At 36.9% G+C, this 19,856-nt stretch overlaps 3 protein-coding genes across 8 annotated transcripts; 1 reads left to right on the top strand and 2 right to left on the bottom strand.

The window, feature by feature from the left end:
• The first annotated feature begins 2,267 nt into the window (after positions 1-2,267).
• Positions 2,268-5,126, top strand: LOC140873246 (ABC transporter I family member 1). 6 transcript variants are annotated; one of them, XM_073276306.1, is made up of 4 exons: positions 2,277-2,386; positions 2,547-2,649; positions 3,292-3,516; positions 3,793-5,126. In XM_073276306.1, exon 4 carries the CDS (start codon positions 3,931-3,933, stop codon positions 4,618-4,620), a length of 690 nt encoding a protein of 229 aa, XP_073132407.1. In that variant the 5' UTR covers positions 2,277-2,386; positions 2,547-2,649; positions 3,292-3,516; positions 3,793-3,930; the 3' UTR covers positions 4,621-5,126. The 6 variants fall into 6 exon arrangements, with proteins under 6 accessions (XP_073132408.1, XP_073132407.1, XP_073132406.1 ...); XM_073276305.1 differs by having other exon boundaries at positions 3,292-3,626; XM_073276304.1 differs by lacking the exon at positions 3,292-3,516.
• Positions 5,127-5,588: 462 nt separating this feature from the next.
• On the bottom strand, positions 5,589-8,037 carry LOC140873040 (protein LYK5). Its single transcript, XM_073276009.1, has one exon. It carries the CDS (start codon positions 7,892-7,894, stop codon positions 5,888-5,890), a length of 2,007 nt encoding a protein of 668 aa, XP_073132110.1. The 5' UTR covers positions 7,895-8,037; the 3' UTR covers positions 5,589-5,887.
• Positions 7,987-19,516, bottom strand: LOC140873041 (two-component response regulator ARR10-like). The gene is made up of 7 exons (XM_073276010.1): positions 18,869-19,516; positions 18,218-18,370; positions 17,590-17,976; positions 17,407-17,483; positions 16,327-17,301; positions 15,651-16,222; positions 7,987-8,107 (listed from the first exon to the last, which is right to left on the bottom strand). Exons 1-6 carry the CDS (start codon positions 19,002-19,004, stop codon positions 16,154-16,156), a joined length of 1,797 nt encoding a protein of 598 aa, XP_073132111.1. The 5' UTR covers positions 19,005-19,516; the 3' UTR covers positions 7,987-8,107; positions 15,651-16,153.
• Between the last annotated feature and the right edge of the window lie 340 nt (positions 19,517-19,856).

Genomic DNA, 19,856 nt, shown 5'->3' with positions numbered 1-19,856 from the left:
TTCAAGAGCTTCATCTTTGCTTCTTAAAAGAAACACATAGCAGAATCTTGTGCAATCATCTATGAATGTAATAAAGTACTTTTTCCCACCTCTAGTTTGTACAAACTTTAAATCACAAACATCGGTGTGAATTAGTTCTAGAGGTATTGTACTTCTTTCCACTGTGTGAAAAGGTACTTTAGTTAATTTAGCTTCAACACATACTTCACATTTATAGTTTGAATCAATCTTAGTCCTTGGAATAAGATTTAGTTTTCCAAGTTTTCGCAAAGTGTTGAAGTTAACATGTCCTAATCTAGTATGCCATAAATTAGAACATTCAATCAAGTAATTCAAAGCAATAACTTTATTACTTTCAAGATCACGAAGTACAGTCATTACATTCATTTTGAACAGTCCCTTTTCTATATATCCTTTTCCTAGGAACTGTCCATTTTTCATGATTACAACTTTGCCGGCTTCAAACACTATTCTAAATCCGGCCTTGACCAGTCTAGACCCCGATACAAGATTCTTTCTTATGTCCGGAACATGGAGGACATCGATGAGAGTAAGCTCTTTTCCCGAAGTCATCTTGATCACCACTTTGCCTAGTCCAACGATCTTAGAAGTAGCATTGTTACCCATATAGAGCTCTCGTCCACTTATAGGAGTATACTTCGAGAATAGATCCTTGTCAGCACAGACATGTCGTGTAGCTCCGGTGTCGATAAACCATTCTTTGGGATGATCAACCATGTTAGCCTCAAAGATTACTGCTGACAAATCTATCTCGGACAAATCAATAGGCACAGATTTGTGTAGGACCACATTTGCCCGGTATTGATTGTCCTTCTTCGGTAAGCGACAATCCTTGGCTTTGTGGTTCGACTTTCCACAGTTCCAGCATGTTCCTTTCCACTTCTTATTTTTTCCTTGCATCACATCTTTCCCAAACTTCTTCCTTTTCTTCATAGCATTCGGCTCTACCAAGTTTGCCTTTGCTTCCATCGGCATCTTACCAGCTTTGATCTCCGCTTTACGATTGTCTTCTTCAATTCGCAGTCTGACAATCAAGTCTTCAAGCCCCATTTCCTTGCGTTTGTGCTTCAAATAATTCTTAAACTCCTTCCATAAAGGTGGCAATTTCTCGATTAATGCAGCCACTTGGAAGGACTCGCTGATCATCATCCCTTCAGCCATTATGTCATGTAGGATGATTTGGAACTCTTGCACTTGGCTAATAACCGTCTTGGCATCAACCATTTTAAACTCGAGAAACTTACCGACTACGAACTTCTTCGTGCCAACATCCTCTGTCTTGTACTTTTTCTCTAAGGATTCCCACAGTTCCTTAGCAGTCTTGGTTGCAGAATATACACTATACAGCGTATTGTCCAACCCATTCAGTATGTAATTTCGGCACAAGAAGTCGCTGTGACACCATGCATCAAAGGCAGACCTTGTTTGTGTGTCAGCATCCGGTGCCGGAACAGCAACAGTTTCCTTCAAAAACCTTACAAGATGAAGTGTTGTGAGGTAAAACAACATCTTCTGCTGCCATGTTTTGAAGTCAGAACCGGAGAACTTTTCAGGTCTCTCGGCATGTGCATTGGAAGCAGCAGGGGCCGTGACAACAGCCGGTGGCGGCGTAACAGGGGGTGGTGGTGGGGGCGGCGTAACAGGAGGAGTTGGAACATCAGCCATGATCAAAAAATTTGTCTTAAACTTGTAAGCACAATTTCCACCACACGACGCCAAGAGTTGAACTCTTTTTCTTTAAGACAAATTTTGCCCCGCCTAGGTGCTAACGGGATTGTGCAAAGTGTCTCCCAAGATAGAACGCTTCCCAACTTTGAGTAGCAGCACTGCAGACTCAAAGAACTTCGAACAGAAGTGCTTTAAGAAACGCGCGCGCGTGTGGCTAATGGTTCGAACCTAGCCTAGACTAGGTCCGCTCCCTTTAACAAACATGGGTATCCCTTGGGACCCCAACCCATTGTTCAAACTTGGGCATTATATATTGTCATCATTTCCCTTATTTTACCAATGTGAGACAATGAGCATTTATCTCATTCACCACTTTCCAACACATTTTCCAACCGAATATACAAAAGATAACTTCATGTTTGAAAGAGATAAATAAATAGTCAAATCACATAATTTTTTATGGTCTCACATATCAATTGTGACTAAATTTTTATTTAATTTGAACTATGAAATATAATACTTTTTTTCTTTTATGTCCGTCTCCTATATCTGTACGATCCTTTAACAAAAAAATTACTTAAAAAACTAATTTCCACGCCCAAACCCTTCGTCCCTTCCCCCTTCCAAGTTCCACCACCGCCATGCTTCTATCTTCCAGGTCTCACTTTCAAATTCCGAGTTCCACAATTTGTTTGAGGTAAATGTTATGAATATATATTGGATTTGGCTCTGGTTCCTTACAAAGCTTAGCTCTGTGTGTTTTAATCCACTTATTATTCGCTCTGGTAGGCGTTAGAGGTTGGAGATCAGTATGAGTTTTGTTAAACTGAAATAATTGTTGTTTCTCGATTTCCCAGTCGGGCGGCGTTGAAGATACCTATACTTGTTTCTTACCAAGTTTGCTGTTATATTCTGGTCAATGGAAGCAACTAAAGCCAAGGAAAAATACAAAAAAATCTGGTGAAGAATCACGATAATTTTTTGTTATTAACAATATAATTATATTCTCCTATTTTTTAGTGCAATTTGTTCAATTTAATGCAGATTAAATGTGCAAATATTATTAGTTACATATGTTTTGCGAATTACGAGCATGCGTGCGGGTGTAATGTGTATTCTTGTGTGAGCGTGCTGTAGGATTTTTTTTTGGGGTATTTTTCCCGAGTTTGATCCTTTTGAGCCGAATGATCTCTTAGCTCTACCTGTTTCCATGATACCATTGGCTCTTTATGTGCTGTTACTCATTTTGAAGGACTTGTTGTTTAACATGTCTTTATCTACTAATGATTTGAGGAATTTCCTCAGATGGTATGAGGTCACTGGGTTTTGTGGGTGGAGGCTTCACTTCAAAATTTTTAGACAGAATGGTGGTTGATTTGTATAACTATAAGATAAGGTGATTAAAAAATAGAAAAAAAAGGTAGAATAAGATAAATCAGCGGTGAGCATGCATTCTGAAACCCCCCCCCCCCCCCCCCCCCCCCCCCCCCCCCCCCCACACACACACATTTTCAGCCAGTAAAATTAGAGTGAATTTCATTTATTCAAATTTTCCAAATGAATGAATAGAAACAAAGACAAAATAATTATTCTGCCATGTAGCGCAAGTGTCAAACTCCAGAGTCCAGTCTAATCAGATACATGCATAAGGTTGGCAAGTTGTTCTGAGTTAAGGAAGACAGGTGGTTTTCCTTGGGATGGAAGTGAGGGGCTCCGAGAGTGAAGTGGATAGAGGATTGGAGTAGAGACAGAGAAAGATGAGAGGCTTGATAATGCAAGAGCCAAGAAGTAGAGAAAGGGCATGGGAAGGGGATAATAAGCCTAAGTGTAAGTGGTGTATCGTGGCTCGCTCTCCAATTGTATACTGCATTTTATATGATACTCTGTTGACAGAGAGAATTGGATTTCTATTTGAGACATGGTCCTTGTGTAACCAAGTTTGTTGGTGGGCTACTTGATGTTTTAATTGTGCATCATACATGTTTAATTTGTTCCAGTAATAACATGGTCTAGCTAAGCTAATTTCATCCGTCTGACGAAAAATTCTTTTTTCTTCCAACCCTCCATGATGTTTACTTGTTTATCTTTTTAACATATTGCCAGGAAACTACTTGTTCCAGATGCACCTGATTGCCAGCTTTAGGTAGTCTGGAGTTTATGAAGTTGAATTTTCAGCTTTAGCTGTTTGTGAAAATTGGGAACTCCAAACATTGAACCAAATAAACGTTATTTGATCCCTCCATGACTTTGCGTAAACCTCCACTTCCTCGGTTGCTTCTAAGCAACGTTGCTTGCATGAGAAACGGACAACAAATCCTTCGCCATGTGAATGTCTCCATCCACGATGGAGGAGCCCTTGTTCTAACTGGTGCAAATGGGTCAGGCAAAACCACTTTCTTGCGCATGATGGCTGGCTTCTCCAGACCATCAGCTGGTGAAATACTTTGGAATGGGCATGACATTATGGAATCTGGTGTTTTCCATCAGTACAAGCTTCAACTAAACTGGCTCTCCCTAAAAGATGCCATCAAAAGTAAGTTTACTGTTCTCGACAATGTTCAGTGGTTCGAAGTTCTTGAAGGCAAGCAAGGGAAGTCCCTGCCGGCCATAGAACTAATGGGGCTAGGAAGATTAGCAAATGAGAAAGCACGAATGCTCTCAATGGGTCAGCGTAAAAGGTTGCAACTTGCAAGATTATTGGCCATTGATAGACCCATTTGGTTGCTGGACGAGCCTTCAGTGGCATTGGATGATGATGGAGTCAAGTTACTCGAATATATAATTGCCGAGCACAGGAAGAAGGGGGGAATTGTTATTGTGGCAACTCATCTACCAATTCAAATTGAAGATGCAATGTTTTTAAGATTGCCACCGAGGTTCCCTAGAAGGATGACCTTTGTGGACATGTTGGACCGGAGTGGATTCGATTAGCAATTTTGGGAAGTATGCATATTGTAGAAATTCCTGTTTCAATTAACTCACGACGTCCCATATTCAAGCAAGTTAAAAAGGATGGTGAGCTCATCATTTGCCAATTTTCTCATCTACAAACTATTTGAACATATTTCTTGGGTGGGCTATGTGCGGTTTCGTTCTTTTAAGTATTCTGTTGACGCATACATTGAACTGCCAAGTTCGTGGTACTGAGCATGAATCTCCTACCAGGACTTTCACATCATATTTTCATTGTGGAATTCACATCAAAAATCCCTCATACGTGGAAGTGAGGTGGTGTGGAGCATAAATTTGGCTTTAATATAAAGGAGATTTTCGAATTTTTTGGATGTAACATTTGTTTATCTGTCTACTTTCATGTTATTTTTAACATAGCAAAGCCTGTAAAGTAATTTTGTTTCCATTCTACCAATTTAAGGAAGAGTTTGACACGAACTTGGCTGAAATTATTATTATTAATTCTTGGACGTAGAGATTTTGCAGTTTGTCACTGTTTCATCATGTTTCTTTATTATCGTCACAATTGTTTGATGAATGCATTGATTTTCTTTTTAAGTCTAGAATAATAATTCGAAATATGATAGCATGATAATTTTACCTTTAATTATGTGGATGTTAATTTTGTTCAATTATACTAGTCGTTACTCCCTGAAATCCAAGTAACCTATATTAGGACAAATACTTTTCAAAATATGAATGCCACATTTGTTTGTTGGCAAGAATACAAGGCACAAACCCTTCTTTACCTGGAACTTTTATTGTATGCATCTAAATGGTAGCAAGTATCACAACAGTGATTTTCTTCTTCATTTTCATTGTCACAGCATAAATTATTTATCAGATATGCTCGTGTTACACTTTATTCGGCGTGTATATTTTGATAGATTCTCAAAAAATGACAAATATTATGACGCTCTCCATGTACTTGAATGTGACATCTTAGGAACATGAAACAAATATATATAAGATAAAATTATTGCCTTTCCTTCATACAATGTTCATTATATGTAGCATAGGAACATTTACCCTTCAATTTTTTGCACACACTGCTATTTCTACATCGTGAATAAAACAAAATACTAACATCTCTTTCATCCTTATTTCTCCTCATTCATCGACTGGTACTTGGTTCACTTCCTCTAAAGCACAAAACTTGATCATTCTAGCTACAGTTTCATACTCTTACAATCTGCAGGGACCGAAAATTCCGAGTGAAACATTACTTGATGCCAGACTTCCAATTCTAATCGCCAGAGCTCAGAGATGTCGATTTTTGAAACTCATGAGAAGGATCCCAATCCAAGGAAGACGATAGAATCTTGGACAAGATCATCAGGACTTGAGGAACTGCTGGACGAGCATTGAGATCATCAGCGACGCAGTTCTTTGCAAGCTGAGCCATGGAGTAGGCCAAATCCAGAGGGTACTCTTCTCCAAGACGCGGATCAACGAATTCTCGCAGTTTTTCCCTAACGTTCTCGCCACTTAGAACCTCTCTTACGCACTCAGATAGCGCAATTTGATACCCTTTTTCACTGATAGCATCCGTAATGGGTTCCCTTCCAGACAAGAGCTCTAAAATCACGACCCCGAAGGCAAACACATCTAGTTTCAGGGTGACCAATCCGTTTTCTAAATACTCCGGAGCCATATAGCCGTAGGTTCCCACCACATGCCTTGTCATTACGGGGTGATCATCGGTGTCATCGAGCTTCTTGGCGAACCCGAAATTTATTATTTTAGCCCTCATGTTGCCATCTAAAAGAATGTTGCTACTGTTTAAGTTCTTGTGAACATATGGAGGATTGGTAAAGTTGTGGAGGTAGTTCAATGCATCTGCAACATCATATGCAATCTGAACTCTCTGTTTCCAATCAAGCTTTGAGTGATCTTTATAGCTTGGGGAGTAATAGTTTTCATAAATGGATTTCTCTTTTCTTTGTAGCCAGTTGCATAGGGAGCCATTGATGGCGAACTCGTACACGAGGTAGGTGACGCCTTCGTAGAGACAGAAACCAGAAAGTCGAATGATGTGGAGATGATTGATTTGTCGGAATAAATCGATTTCCTGGGACACGTTCCCATTCATGATCTTCACTGCAGCATCATCCCCCTCGAATGAACCGAGGTAAACTGAAGATTTGCCGATTCTGTTTGCTTCTGCGAATGAGTTCGTCGCCTTCTCCAACTCCTCGAACTTGTAGATCTTCAGAGTTTCTATGGCACTACGGATACCTTCGGAGGAGACCGACCAGGACCAGTTACCTTTAGTCTCTCCCGATTCGTCGGCAAGCTTCGGAGTTGGCGCTGGAGAGTGCTCGTGGCGCCTGCTCCGTCGGCTGAAGAACCAGAACAGAGACCCGAGAGCGAGGAGGAGAATAATAGCAACTCCAACTCCCACACCAACAAAAACCCACTTGCGGGAATTGCCGTCGCTTCCGGAAGAAGGGATATCGGAGGGCGGCGGAGGGGGAGGCGGTGGGGGCTTCAAGATGGCGGTGTTCAAGTTCTCCTTCGTCGGCTCAGTTTTGAGTGGAACAAGAATTGGAGTGAAGAAAAAGATGAAATGACTCTCAGAGAGCTCGTTGGCTTCGCGGATGCTCTGTTCTTGGGCTCCGGCGCCGGAAAAGGTGTCGGCGATCGTAGGGATATCATTTCCCTGACGTACGAGGTAGGTCAGAAGGTACCTGAAGCCGGAATCGGTTTGCTTCTGAGTGGGGCAAGCGCAGCGGAGGGGAACCGTGAGCCTGTAGTTGGCAAACAGCCGCCGCTCGTTGAAACGATTCTGAGCCATCATAGATTGACAAGTGGTGAGTGACTCGTATGTGTTGTTTGCGACTGAGAAGTAACTCTCCCCAGTCTCCTTGATCACATAGGAAGCATTATGCTGGTAATAATTCCCGCCGGAGCAAGAACAATTGACGGGTACGACGAGGAGAGTATCGTCGGGAACGGAACCGACATCTGAAATGTTATTAATGGCAGCAATCTGAGAAGCTTCGGCGGACAAGAGATAGGCGATGGTGGCGGGGTTGTTGTAGACGGGGGTCGATCTAAAAGTGAGGTAAGATGTACAGGAGGCGGCGACGCCGTTGCAGACGTAGCCAAGAGTCACGGTGTCGTTGTTTTCACAGGCGAGCTGCTTGTTGTTAACATACGCCTGTTGCGCATGGGATTGCAGAAGAAGAAGATGATGAAACAGGACGAGAAATGGCAGCAGGAGGAGGGAAGCAGCCTCAGCCATAGCCATGGCCGCCCCGCTGGAGTTGGATGAAATCAAGAAATGGCTTCTTCCTTCGTTAAATTCATTCTCAAGGAGATGATGGTTATTCAATGCATCTCCATTGGAAAAGATAATTTATGATGCAATAACAATTATGCTATTTCTTTTTCTTTCACCCACTTTATTTTTCTCTCAATTTAATGATTTAAATTAAAATAAATAATAATATTTAATAAATTTCTAAAATAGTTTTTATTGTTGAAAATATATTATATTATATTAGAATTGTTGAAAATTGAGTTATATTATTTTGAAAATTAGTGTGTGATGATGTAGATGATGATGATTTAATTTTTGGACTAATCTCCCATTGAGATCTATAAATATGTATCTCCATTTGTGTAGAAAAACACAATTTGAGAGAATAAATTTAAAGTGTGGAGTTTGAGAATATTTTGAGTTTTTGAATTTTATAAATTTTACTTTTCACAACACGTTATCAGCATATTTCCGACACTCCAAAATACAAGAAAAAGTCAAAAATATTCAACAAGTAAGAATTTTTATTTTACTGTTTATATATTTTTATTGTGTATATATTAATATATAATATCATGTTATGAATTTTTTAAAAAACTTGTTATAAATCCTGGGAGGATGTTAAGACGACATCCCACACTCCCGGTAAGGGATACGACAAGTATAAAAGCCTCTAAGGTTTTTAAACATTATAATCATATTTGTATAATGTCATGTTATTATATAAAAGGTTGTCTATGACACCGATCTTATAATAATGTGATATGATATACTATACCTGACTTTATACTAACTATATTGGTATAATTTCACAATATTATATAAAAGGCTGTCTACGACACCGATCTTATAATAATGTGATATGATATACATAATTATTTAATTATGATTATCATTATATGCATTGTATCATTATCACAAATTTTTATTCAACACATACTCGATTTTTCTTTACCCCCAACGGTCACAAACGGCTAGTTTTTGGTCTATAAATATGTTCACTCAAACTCATTTTCAATCACACCAAATTCACTCTTTCTCTCAAAAAAAAAATAAAATATTTTCTCCTCGGTTTTTTTCGAAGATGAAGATGATGGCATTAATAAAGCTATTTTTCATAACGACTATGATCATCATGCTCACGAGTCTTGTACTCACCAACGATTTTCCACCACATATTTTTTCTCTATTTGTACACGTACTTGTGCTCATCGTTTATCCATTATTTTGTATTGTCATATTAATGAAAATTAACTTATAAAATGCATTGTTATTTTTTTAGTACCACCATGTCAAATTTGGCAAAGTTTAAATTCGTTGCTCTCGATATCACTAGAAAAGAGCAAAGAAATGTTAATGAGAAATCATCAATCCCGACTCAATGTATCTACGGCATTTTCAGAAGCAAATGTTGTAAGTAAAAATGAAAACCAAAATCAAAGGCATAAACTAGATTTTGGTTGAGGTCGAGGATGTGGTCATGAACGTGAACGTAGAAATGATCGTGGTCGTGGTTATGGCCGTGAATATTAAAATAATCAAGATAGTTACTTCAATAACTAATCTCAAAAGAACGTCACGAACCACCCAAAAAGGCAGCATGAAAATATGAGTGAAAATAAAAATCACTCAATATATGAGAGTGTTTGTTATAAATGTGGCACTCCAAGACATTGGTCATGTACCCCTGAGCACTTATGTAAGCTCTTTAAAGTATCGATAAAGGGGAAATAAAAAAAGACCAATTTTGTTGAAAACAGTAACCATTTAAGTGGTTCAACTTATTTCAATGCTGTCGATTTTTTCAAATGATTTCGAGAACATTGATTAATATATTGGTGGGACTGAGATGTAACATGCTATATTTTTCATGCATTCTTATGAAACATGCTATATTTTGCATATATATATTATCCTTGATTTTATTTATTGCATTTTTGAAGTATGGAAAATGCTATGAGCAAAAATAAACCCATGGAAGTTTGCATACCCGATAGTGGTACAATGCACATCATTCTCCGAGATAAAAGATATTTTTTGGAATTAAAATCAACAAATACAATGGTGAATATAATATCAGGTCCTGTAGACTTGATTGAAGGTTGTGGAAAAGCACATTTTTTGTTACCTAATGGTACAAATTTTTTTATAAATGATGCTTTATATTCACCAGGATCAAAAAGAAATTTGTTGAGTTTTAATGACATATATTCTCATGGGTATGATACTGAGGCAATGACTGATAGAAATCAAAAATATATGTGTCTTATCACATATAAGTCAGGAAAGAAATTTGTAGTTGAGAAACTACCAATGCTCCCTACTGGATTGCATTATACACATATAAGTCCAGTTGAATCAAATATGGTGATGGATAATTCATCAATATTAACAAATTGGCATGATCGATTGGGACATCCTGGTTCAACAATGATGCGAAGAATTATTGAAAATACACATGGTCATCCACTGAAAGACCAGAAGATCTTTCAGAATAATAAGTTTCAATGTAAAGCATGTTCACTTAGAAAACTTATTATAAGACCATCACCAGCTAAAATCCAAGCTGAATCACCCATATTTCTTGAACGTATTTAGGGTGATATTTGTGGGTCAATTCATCCACCATGTGAACCATTTCGATACTTTATGGTATTGATCGATGCCTCTAGCAGATGGTCACATGTATGCTTATTGTCAACTCGGAATGTGGCATTTGCAAGATTGATGGCTCAAATAATAAAATTGCGAAATCAATTTCCCGATTATACAATCAAGAAAATAAGACTTGATAATGCTAGAGAATTTACATCCTAGACTTTCAATGATTATTGTATGTCAATGGGAATCACTGTTGAACATCATGTAGCTCATGTTCATGCGCAAAATGGATTAGCTGAATCATTGATTAAACGTCTATAACTGATTGCTAGACCAATGATTATGAAAACAAAACTCCCTATTTCTATATGGAGACATGCAATTTTACATGCTGCGGCATTAATTCGCATCAGACCAAGTGCATATCATAAATTCTCCCCATTGCAACTTGCATTTGGTAAAGAACCAAATATCTCTCATCTAATAATTTTTGGATGTATGGTGTATGTGCCTATTGCACCACCTCAACGATAAAAAATGGGTCCTCAAAGAAAAATCGGTATTTATATCGATTATGATAGTCCATCAATCATTCGATATCTTGAGCCTCAGACAGGCGATGTGTTTACAGCACGCTTTGCTGATTATCATTTTAATGAAGAAATATTCCCAGTGTTAGGGGGAGAAAAGAAACACATCGAAAAAGAAATCACATGATATGTACCATCATTGTTACATTTAGATCCAAGGACCAAACAATGTGAAAAAGATGTACAGCAAATTGTACATTTGCAAAGAATAGCAAATCAAATGCCAGATGCATTTGCAGACACAAAAAGGGTGACAAAATCATATATACATGCTGTAAATGCCCCAGCTCGAATTGAAATTCCAAAGAAACAGATTGAAGACACTCATGATGTCATTAAACGCCTGAAGCGTGGAAGGCCAGTCGGTTCCAAGGATAAAAATCCTCGGAAAAGAAAAGGCATAGAGAAGCACGATGATCATAAAATAGAAAATGGTATTTCAGAAGAAACACCTGATGATGAAAATGTTCTGTCAGAACCACAAATTGACGAGAATCGTGAAATCTCTATCAATTATATTAATACTAAAAAAATATGGAACCGAAAAGACATAGAAGATATTGATGAGATATTTTCTTATAATGTGGCTTGTGACATCATAAATGAAAATGAGGATCATGAACCAAAATCTTTTGGTGAATGTAAAACTCGTCATGATTGGGCCAAATGGAAAGATGCCATCCAGGTTGAATTGGATTCCCTGAATAAACGTAATATTTTTGGACCTATAGTCCTCACACCTGAAGGTGTAAAACCTGTTGGATACAAATAGATTTTTATTCGAAAGCGAAATGAGAAAAATGAAATAGTCAGATATAAAGCTAGACTTGTTGCACAAGGTTTTTCTCAAAGGCCTGGAATTGATTATGAAGAAACATATTCTCCTGTTATGGATGCAATTACGTTTTGATATTTGATTAGTTTGGCAGTGTCTGAAAATTTAGAAATGTGTCTTATGGATGTTGTTACAGCTTACTTATACGGATCACTTGATAGTGATATATACATGAAAATCCCTGAAGGATTTAAGATGCCTGAAGCACAAAGTTCAAAACCCAAAGAATTTTATTCTGTAAAATTGCAAAGATCATTATATGGGTTGAAGCAATCAGGCCGAATGTGGTATAATCGGCTAAGTGATCACTTGATGAAAAAGGGATATGTAAATGATCCAATATGCCCTTGTGTTTTCATCAAGAAAACAACATCCGGATGTATAATTATTGCTGTATATGTTGATGATTTAAACATCATTGGAACGAATAAAGAAATTCAAGAAGTTATGATGTACTTGAAAGAAGAATTTGAAATAAAGGATCTTGGAAAAACCAAGTACTGTCTGGGTTTGCAAATCGAACAAAAAGAATGTGGAATTTTTGTTCACCAGGCAAATTATACAGAAAAGATCCTTAAACGTTTTAATATAGATAAATCAAATCCATTTCGTACTCCAATGGTTGTAAAATCATTAAACATAGAAAAGGATCCATTCCGTCCATGTGAGGATGATGAAGTTATTCTTGGTCCAGAAGTACCATATCTAAGTGTCATTGGTACCCTTATGTATCTTGCAAATTGCACTAGACCTGATATATCTTTTGCTGTAAATTTATTGGCAAGATTTAGTTCATATCCAACAAAGAGGCACTGAAATGGAATTAAACATATATTTCGTTATCTACGAGTGACGACAGATTTGGGACTTTTGTACTCAAAAGATATCAATCAAAGTATCATTGGTTATGCTGATGCTGGATATTTATCTGATTCACATAAGACACGTTCCCAAACTGGATATGTATTTACTCGTGGAGGCACCGCAATTTCTTGGCGTTCACAGAAACAAACACTCGTAACAACTTCATCAAATCACGCCGAGATTATTGCATTACATGAAGCAAGTCGTAAATGTGTGTGGTTAAAATCAATGACACAACATATCCAAACTTCTTGTGGATTATCAGTAGACAAGAAGCCTGTAACGTTGTATGAAGACAATGCTGCATGTATTTCTCAAATAAAATAAGGATACATCAAAAGTGACAGAACCAAACATATCCCCCAAAGTTCTTTGCCTACACTCAAGAGCTTGAGAAGAATAAAGATATTGATATCTGTTATATTCAATCAAGTGAGAACTCATCAGATCTCTTCACAATGGCACTTCCCACGACGATATTCAGAAAGCATATATACAACATTGGGATGCGTAATCTACGGAATATGTGAAGAATCACTCATATTAACATGAGGGGGAGTTTACGTGGCTGCACTCTTTTTTTCTTGCTATGGTTTTTATCCAACTAGGTTTTTTCTAGTAAGGTTTTTAACGAGGCAGCATAAAACACGTAATAAAGACAATCATCATAAGACGATCATCATCACAAGATGGAGTGTTGAAAATATATTATATTATATTAGAATTGTTGAAAATTGAGTTGTATTATTTTGAAAATTAGTGTGTGATGATGTAGATGATGATGATTTAATTTTTGGTGAGATATTTTCTTATAATGTGGCTTGTGACATCATAAATGAAAATGAGGATCATGAACCAAAATCTTTTGGTGAATGTAAAACTCGTCATGATTGGGCCAAATGGAAAGATGCCATCCAGGTTGAATTGGATTCCCTGAATAAACGTAATATTTTTGGACCTATAGTCCTCACACCTGAAGGTGTAAAACCTGTTGGATACAAATAGATTTTTATTCGAAAGCGAAATGAGAAAAATGAAATAGTCAGATATAAAGCTAGACTTGTTGCACAAGGTTTTTCTCAAAGGCCTGGAATTGATTATGAAGAAACATATTCTCCTGTTATGGATGCAATTACGTTTTGATATTTGATTAGTTTGGCAGTGTCTGAAAATTTAGAAATGTGTCTTATGGATGTTGTTACAGCTTACTTATACGGATCACTTGATAGTGATATATACATGAAAATCCCTGAAGGATTTAAGATGCCTGAAGCACAAAGTTCAAAACCCAAAGAATTTTATTCTGTAAAATTGCAAAGATCATTATATGGGTTGAAGCAATCAGGCCGAATGTGGTATAATCGGCTAAGTGATCACTTGATGAAAAAGGGATATGTAAATGATCCAATATGCCCTTGTGTTTTCATCAAGAAAACAACATCCGGATGTATAATTATTGCTGTATATGTTGATGATTTAAACATCATTGGAACGAATAAAGAAATTCAAGAAGTTATGATGTACTTGAAAGAAGAATTTGAAATAAAGGATCTTGGAAAAACCAAGTACTGTCTGGGTTTGCAAATCGAACAAAAAGAATGTGGAATTTTTGTTCACCAGGCAAATTATACAGAAAAGATCCTTAAACGTTTTAATATAGATAAATCAAATCCATTTCGTACTCCAATGGTTGTAAAATCATTAAACATAGAAAAGGATCCATTCCGTCCATGTGAGGATGATGAAGTTATTCTTGGTCCAGAAGTACCATATCTAAGTGTCATTGGTACCCTTATGTATCTTGCAAATTGCACTAGACCTGATATATCTTTTGCTGTAAATTTATTGGCAAGATTTAGTTCATATCCAACAAAGAGGCACTGAAATGGAATTAAACATATATTTCGTTATCTACGAGTGACGACAGATTTGGGACTTTTGTACTCAAAAGATATCAATCAAAGTATCATTGGTTATGCTGATGCTGGATATTTATCTGATTCACATAAGACACGTTCCCAAACTGGATATGTATTTACTCGTGGAGGCACCGCAATTTCTTGGCGTTCACAGAAACAAACACTCGTAACAACTTCATCAAATCACGCCGAGATTATTGCATTACATGAAGCAAGTCGTAAATGTGTGTGGTTAAAATCAATGACACAACATATCCAAACTTCTTGTGGATTATCAGTAGACAAGAAGCCTGTAACGTTGTATGAAGACAATGCTGCATGTATTTCTCAAATAAAAGAAGGATACATCAAAAGTGACAGAACCAAACATATCCCCCAAAGTTCTTTGCCTACACTCAAGAGCTTGAGAAGAAAAAAGATATTGATATCTGTTATATTCAATCAAGTGAGAACTCATCAGATCTCTTCACAATGGCACTTCCCACGACGATATTCAGAAAGCATATATACAACATTGGGATGCGTAATCTACGGAATATGTGAAGAATCACTCATATTAACATGAGGGGGAGTTTACGTGGCTGCACTCTTTTTTTCTTGCTATGGTTTTTATCCAACTAGGTTCTTTCTAGTAAGGTTTTTAACGAGGCAGCATAAAACACGTAATAAAGACAATCATCATAAGACGATCATCATCACAAGATGGAGTGTTGAAAATATATTATATTATATTAGAATTGTTGAAAATTGAGTTGTATTATTTTGAAAATTAGTGTGTGATGATGTAGATGATGATGATTTAATTTTTGGACTAATCTCCCATTGAGATCTATAAATAGGTCTCTCTATTTGTGTAGAAAAACACAATTTGAGAAAATAAATTTAAAATATGGAGTTTGAAAATATTTTGAGTTTTTAAATTTTATAAATTTTACTTTTCACAATATTTATAACATAGATTTTTAAACTCGAATTTTCCAACACGCAAAAGAAATCGTGGGCTCATACTAGTACTAGGATAGAAGAAGACTTGTTGACTATGTACATGTGGAAAAAAAGTCAACGCGGAATGGACAGGTGTGCATCATTAATTGAAGCAAGGACTACGGGGTGGAAACGTAACACATGGGCGCATTTAATTCAAATTTCTAAGTTTCAAAGGCGTTGGATGGAAATTAAAATAACGTATTGACTGAAGACTTTAAATATATATTTATATTGAACACCGAAACAAACACTTATTATAGAAGAAAAGTGGGCATTAGTTGAAATCAAGTCTACTGTTGCATAGCTTAATCGTTCATTTCTAAACCATCAAACATTCTACAATAATCCACATTAACTGACTAAGCTATTCGATGGAAATTGATATACGGATGTAGATGTAGCGCAAGAGATTGAATCGAGCTAGAGGGATCATATGCAAATGGAGCCTGCCTCACAGTCCTTGTCCGAAACAGTAATCATCGAATCCGAAGTCGGCAGTTGCCATTGTTCCTTCATGTTCCTGCATCCATAACCACAAAAAAAGAAAAGAAAGAGATATAATATCAATGTAGAGACTGGAAGATTAATCAGATGATGCTCGAATCGCTTCGCGTAATTTCCTACCAGTTTGATCATAGAACTCACTAAATCATCCAATGAGTCATAACTCTGAGAAACAAAGCCACTTTCCAGCTTTCGTTGCTCCATCGTAGAAGCGCCTCCTCCGATCGGTCTGTTGTTCAACACCGTATCCATCTTCTCGTTACTGGATCGGTTATTGTGGTCCGGATTTTGGCTGAAGGGAGCCACAAAACCATTTTGGGGACCATTTAAGGAAGCAAAAGTATTGTTTGAACCAATACTATGATGATTTGGTATCTGTACTCCACACATTTGGTTGTATCCTTGATTCATGTTCTGAACATTTCCGATCAAACTTTCTTGCCATTGCATATTGTTTCTTGAACTTTCAAGAGGTACCGGCTCCATGGTGGTGGAAGCAAGATTCATCTTCATGTTGTGTAAATAAGGACCATTTGGAGGATTATTGTGAGGTAACAGAGGCTTGTTCTCTGTAGTGAAACTGGAGTTGAAGCATTTCGAAGAAGCCATGTTGAGAGACGATCCATTTTCGTGTACCATTGTGGGGTTATTCAGACTGTTATTTAAATAATTTCTTGAGCCACCGATAAGTTCCTGAGTGCCTGTAAATGCATTACCAGCCATAAAGATCTTTGAATCATTCATACCATTTGCATTCTGTTGCAACTGATCTTGTTCTAAAGATGGCCGAATTCCTTGAAATAAACTTGTGTTTTGACCGGAAGATGAGACGGCGAGGCTTGGCTTTTGGAGAGCAGGGTTAGTGACGTTTAGATTCGCAGGACTATTGAGTCTGCCGAGTAAGCTACCGGAGGTCATATAAGGGGATAAGGTGATGTTTGCCAGTCGTCCTTGTCCAGACAAAGTTTGAAAATTTTCAAGCCCCTCGAAGGAAGCCATTTGCATGAAATGGGAACCATTCACCCCGAATGTGGCCGCCATATTTGCTTGCTGAGTTGCCACAGAACTAATCCGTTTAAGGTACAACCTGTATTTCTGCAAAAGCGATAGTTTGCTTCAGATATGGCACATTCCAAGTGATACTACTCTAAAAACAAATTTTCATCACGGTAATTAAAGTTGACAAAGAGAGGTTATCACCTGAAGATGGCTCGCCACATTTTCCCGAGTAAGCCCTTCGACACCCATCAGGTCAAGAATCCTTTTTGGAAAAGCCTCTGTATCAAGAAACAAAACCACAAAACAAAACCAACTTGAGAAAATTTACGGCTACTACATTCAAAACATGCTTACACTTGGAAAAAATGAGGATTCAGATCTTACTTTCAATCCCCAAGTGATTGACAGCTGAGACGAATTTCCTGTGAAGTTCGATAGACCAGATCACTCGAGGCTTCTTCTGTGTTGTTGGATCTTCAGATTCATGGCCATCTTCATTCTCATCATCATCATCTTTCCTCTTTTTATTAATTTTCCCATTCTGATCTGCATCATTCCTCGAAGAAGATCCATCACCTTCACCGTTTTCATGCTGATATTTGGCATGACCAGGGGATTTATCCTGGTTGCTAGAATCGAGCTTCTTTCTTCTAAGTACGTGTTGCCATATGTTTCTCAGCTCCTCAATTCGAACAGGCTTCACCAAATAATCACAGGCGCCATGTGTAACTCCTTTCATGACAAGTTTGGGGTCACCATTGGCTGACAACACTGGAACAAGGTCATGGAATCAAAAGAATTTTCAAGGTGTCTCTCAATGATAAAGGAATTAGAATTCATTACTTTGTCATGTTTTAAAGAAAATGACAGTACTGAACTATTAGCTATCCAATAAAATCCCATCAAACCATTGTTCCTTTGCCTACCGAACCCCATAATAATTTTTCATACACAATCTCATTGAAGAACTAAAAATCTTGGAAGTTGTTCATAGTAAAGAATGCGAGCTTACTTATAACTGGTAGATCCATTTCGAGACCGACGAGTTCTAGAAGTTTAAAACCATCCATATCAGGCATATGCACATCACTGATCACAAGGTCAAATCTATCTTTGTTTTCTCTTAACATCTTCAACGCTGTTCTTGCCTGACTTGTTGTAGTGACTGCAAAATGGCGAATCATTGTCATTTAAAGAGAGAATTTAGGCATTGACCAAAATCCACAGAGCATCCTTCCAATCAAAACAAGGATTTTGAATCCACGTGATGGGAAAAATATATGATAATAGGAAACAATATGAATCAAATCCAGCACAACTATTTAACACCCAAAGATACAGGACATATGAGATGCTGAGAGCAAATTTTATGTTGCATATACTCGTCCAATTTCGGGGAAAAAAAATCAAACTTTCATTATTTAACATAAACCAGAAACAAAACTAAAAGCCAGAATCAGTCGGATGTTGGAAAAACGGCAGATTGGTAATCACAATTGGATCAACAAAATCTAAAACCTTGCTCAACTTGCTTGTAATAATGAAAACACAAGACTATATATTGATCAAATAAGATAAAAGATGACGACAAAATTCGATTTCAATCCAAAACAAATATTGAATGAAAAATAAAGAAACCCAAAAAAACAGAAGCAAAACATACCATGATACTGGCATTTCCTCAGCAGGGTATCCAACAACTTCAAGCATATCGGGTCATCATCCACAGCAAGAACGCGCAGCCCCGCTGGGAATTTATCATGATTTTTATTTTCACTCTTAATTTCCACCACAGTCATTGTTTTAGCCCACAATTGAAAACACCCGAATACGAGTTTAGTAGAGATCGGAGGATAAAAATGGAGCCTTTGCCACCAAAATCACTTTCCCGAACACTTTAACACAACCCCAGATGCAATTCTTGTTTCAATATCAAAAACCAAGAATTTAGCAAACAAGGAGAAATATAGAGATCACAAGAAAGAGAGAGATACAGGGAAGACAGACTAAGAAGATGCGTCTTTCTACACCTATAATTTCCAATGACAATCGAAAAACAGCTATGATTGGTTTTAAAAAAAAGGTACAAATTTGATTCTATGTATGTCAAACTTCTTGATTTAAAAATTAACTTAAATGTTTGAATAACTTGATATAAATAAATATATCTTAAAATAAACCAGCAAATCAATCATTTAAATTCCACATTAAAAACAGATTAACAAAACTCCTATTCAAATTAGAATATGGGAGGCATACGAGGAAATAGATATAGTATGTATGTAAGTTTGTGTATGTCTATAGTGGGAAGTAACCGAAACGCAGCTTTATTGAGTCAAATAATGGAGCTTTTGTTTATAATAAGTATTGTTTGCAGCAACTTTTCTCTTTCCCAACCTTATAAAGGTAAGCATGCAAATATGAATATCGTACCTAAACTATTCAATATGGATACTTATTTATTATTATGGTTTTCACGAAAACTCGTGTACCACATTTTTATATATTTTCTGACTCAATGTCATAAAAATACATAAATATTTTTATGTTAAAAATAATATTTTGAGTCGTCTTACGAATATAAATTCATTTATTATACTTTTTAAATTAGTTATTATACCTTAATTCAAGAAACTCATTCACTATTTTTT

Source organism: Henckelia pumila, unplaced genomic scaffold (genome assembly GCF_033568475.1).
Source record: "Henckelia pumila isolate YLH828 unplaced genomic scaffold, ASM3356847v2 CTG_525:::fragment_3, whole genome shotgun sequence".
Taxonomy (NCBI): Eukaryota; Viridiplantae; Streptophyta; class Magnoliopsida; order Lamiales; family Gesneriaceae; genus Henckelia; species Henckelia pumila.
Note: the sequence above shows the minus strand (reverse complement) of the source record. Positions and strands in the feature narration are given on the sequence as shown.